Genomic DNA, 2,934 nt, shown 5'->3' on the forward strand with positions numbered 1-2,934 from the left:
GGTTAAATACTGTGAGCTAAAACAAAACAACTCACATGTAACCTCTGAACCTGCTGAGGTCGTTGTTGGGGTTCTCACACTCAATACGACTGTGGAAGCTTTGAGGGGTGAAGTCTACCCCCTGGAAAACAACAGAACAATCAGATTATAATAATAATATGTGACTCATCACAACAAACTGAGGATTAAATTAAATTTGGTTAAAATGATCTTTTCAGATTCCTGCTTTTTAAGCTTTTGATACCTGGATCATCCTGATATAATGAGCAGTTCCAGACATATGGCGTAATTTATCTTCCTAATCAGTATAACTCTTTGATATTTGGTCTGAATCCTATTTTTAGTTTACTCTAATGAGTAAAATTTCATGTCATTTTAAAGAGTAAACCTCAAACTATATTTGGATATTAAGATTTACCAGCTGGAAAGAAAAAATAGCTTTATTAACTCACAGGAGAAATGATAAAAAAAATGAAGTTTCTTCTTCTGAAATTCATGTTTTTTGTAGCTACTGCTAAAGAAAAGCACTTTAGTAAAGCTTTTTTAAGATCATATTTAAGATTTTCATTAAAATGATCCATTGATATTAATATTCATTACATTATGACAAAGGGCAATTGTTGCAAATGTTTTAACTGAAACACTACATCTGTCTATTTATCCACATATAACTTTAAGACTAAATACTCAGTTCGATTTACTGGGTCATATATAAACTCAAACAGTCGATGAATCCCACCTGAACCAAGTCAAGCCCACCTCTGTTCTAGGTATGGCTGCTTGAAAACAAAACATAACCACTGAATCAGAACTTCTGCACAAAGATATAACAAAAAATAAATGCTGTTAGCATTCTTTGAATATTCCAAAAAAAATGTACTTCATTGTTTTCTAATGTAGTCTCTTAAAATCGTGCACATTTCTTCTAAAGATGGTTGAATTTAGACCAAAACTACATTTAAAAAGCCTTCCATCGCAGGTTAAAAAGGCACCGTTTACCTGGAGAGGGAGGTCTGAAACCACCTGTCTCTGTTTCAGGTTGGTCTCTCCGTCCAGGTTTGCCGTCTCAATGTAACAAACCCCATGGGGGTCAGAGGAGTACAGCAGCAGCAGGTCAGCAGGGATGATTTCATTACAGGACAGCTGMACAAAGTCTCCGACCCGCACATCCTTCCAGCACCGGTCCATGTAGGCATTCTGATTTCTGATGGATAAAAACAAGGACAGTGGAATATTTATTAAAGTCATAAGTGCAAAGACGAAGAAGTTCCAAGGTTTTTGGGGTGGTAAAGGTTACTGAATAAATTTMTTAGGTTTAGGGTTCAGTTTGTAGGTGATTTACACCTGTAAGTTATAWTACAGTCATGAACAAGGTTATATGCAAAAAATGAATAAATAAATCAACTTCCTCATCACAACATGAAAACCTGGAAACTCTAAAGCTCAGTTATAATTATGGGCTAACCCAGAAAAACAACCACTAAATATTTCAAACCAATAGTGCTGAGCTACATGCTCTACTATTACACATTCTGACCTGTCATTTTTAATGTAATGTTTTATATTCCAGGTTAACTCCAATTAAAGTCAAATGTATTGTATTTTTCAGAGTTGTAAAGTAACTAAATACAAATACTTTGTTATTGTACTTAAGTAGAATTTTTGGGTATCTGTGCTTTACTTGAGAAATTATTTTCAGCCTACTTTTTACTTCTTCTTACATTTTCACACAATTATCGGTATTTTCTACTCCTTATATTTTTTTTAAAAGGCAAGAAGTAGACAGTCGTTACTTCTATTTCATTTTTGCTTGTTTTCATTCCAGCTTGTTGCTGTAAAAATAAATAAATACTATCCATAAAAAATGTACCCCTATCAGTTCAATATAACAGAAAGATCCAGGACATGACTCTACCTATTTTGTTGCATCATCAGGAAGGGGTCTCTCACCTTGCTTGAGCCATGTCCACAGGCAATATAATCTGACCTAATGAAGATTAACGGTGGAATTATGTGTTGAATCTGTGTTCAGGCATTTAGCTACATAAAATCAGTTTAAGCATAATAATCACATTTAACAGATATTACAGTTCTCCTAAGAATAACACTATACCATGTGTAGTGTAATGAAAATCAGTATATAAACAAACCCCGATAAATTTCTTCAGTACTTTTGCTCAAGTATCACTAGGTGGTACTTTATAAAATACTGGTATTTTTCAACAGAGAAAGACTGCATTCTTGGAAGACACGAGTTTGTTTATAATGAGAAACTTGAACCCGATCTCTGGTTAATTTTTACACTGACTGAAAACCTCTCCTGGTAATAATACAGTCTGATGACTTACCGTACAGTGTGGAAACATGAGTTCAAGAGTTCATCTACAACAAATGTTACTCAACAGGACAAGAAGAAAATTAAATTAGGAATAAAATAGATGGATGTCCATTCTTGTCAAAATCAAAATGAACTGTCCCAGAAATGAAACTCTACTGTAATTTACTGAAATTACTTCTGTTTCACAAGTTAGATCCATGCTGGGGTCAGTACATTGAAGGCATGCATACGTTTGTCAACTCAATGAGTTTTAATGATTAATGCTGCATTCAGTGCCGTACGTTACACATCTGAACTTTGGAAACACTGGTAAGATTTTCTCCTGAAAGGATAGCCTTGTTTTGTAATGTGTTATTTTTCTTTTATTATCGTATTGCATTATGGTCCATGAGTCTGCAAATAAAGTACATTACCATCATCAAACACTATGATAAGACTGATGGAGTTCAAAGTTTCTGTTTACTCTGATTATTTTATAATAATTAGAATATCTTTGGCACTTTTCTTGAATCAGATTAGAGGCAGATGGAGGTGGAAGTGCTCCGTATTATTTTATAAGCAATGTTTTATAGAGGGAGCTGAGCTGCAAAGCAAAA

General features: G+C 34.1%; 1 protein-coding gene across 1 annotated transcript in view; it reads right to left on the minus strand.

Moving 5' to 3' along the window:
- The window catches only part of atp10d (ATPase phospholipid transporting 10D), a 44,297-nt gene that overhangs the window by 24,050 nt on the left and 17,313 nt on the right, over nucleotides 1-2,934 (minus strand). Inside the window, exons 3-4 of the mRNA XM_014011884.1 lie at nucleotides 1,000-1,204; nucleotides 36-121 (exon numbers count right to left, since the gene is read on the minus strand). Coding sequence (XP_013867338.1) covers nucleotides 36-121; nucleotides 1,000-1,204 — 291 coding nt within the window. The remainder of the gene's footprint in view (nucleotides 1-35; nucleotides 122-999; nucleotides 1,205-2,934) is intronic.

Source organism: Austrofundulus limnaeus, unplaced genomic scaffold, assembly GCF_001266775.1.
Source record: "Austrofundulus limnaeus strain Quisiro unplaced genomic scaffold, Austrofundulus_limnaeus-1.0 Scaffold85, whole genome shotgun sequence".
Classification (NCBI taxonomy): Eukaryota; Metazoa; Chordata; class Actinopteri; order Cyprinodontiformes; family Rivulidae; genus Austrofundulus; species Austrofundulus limnaeus.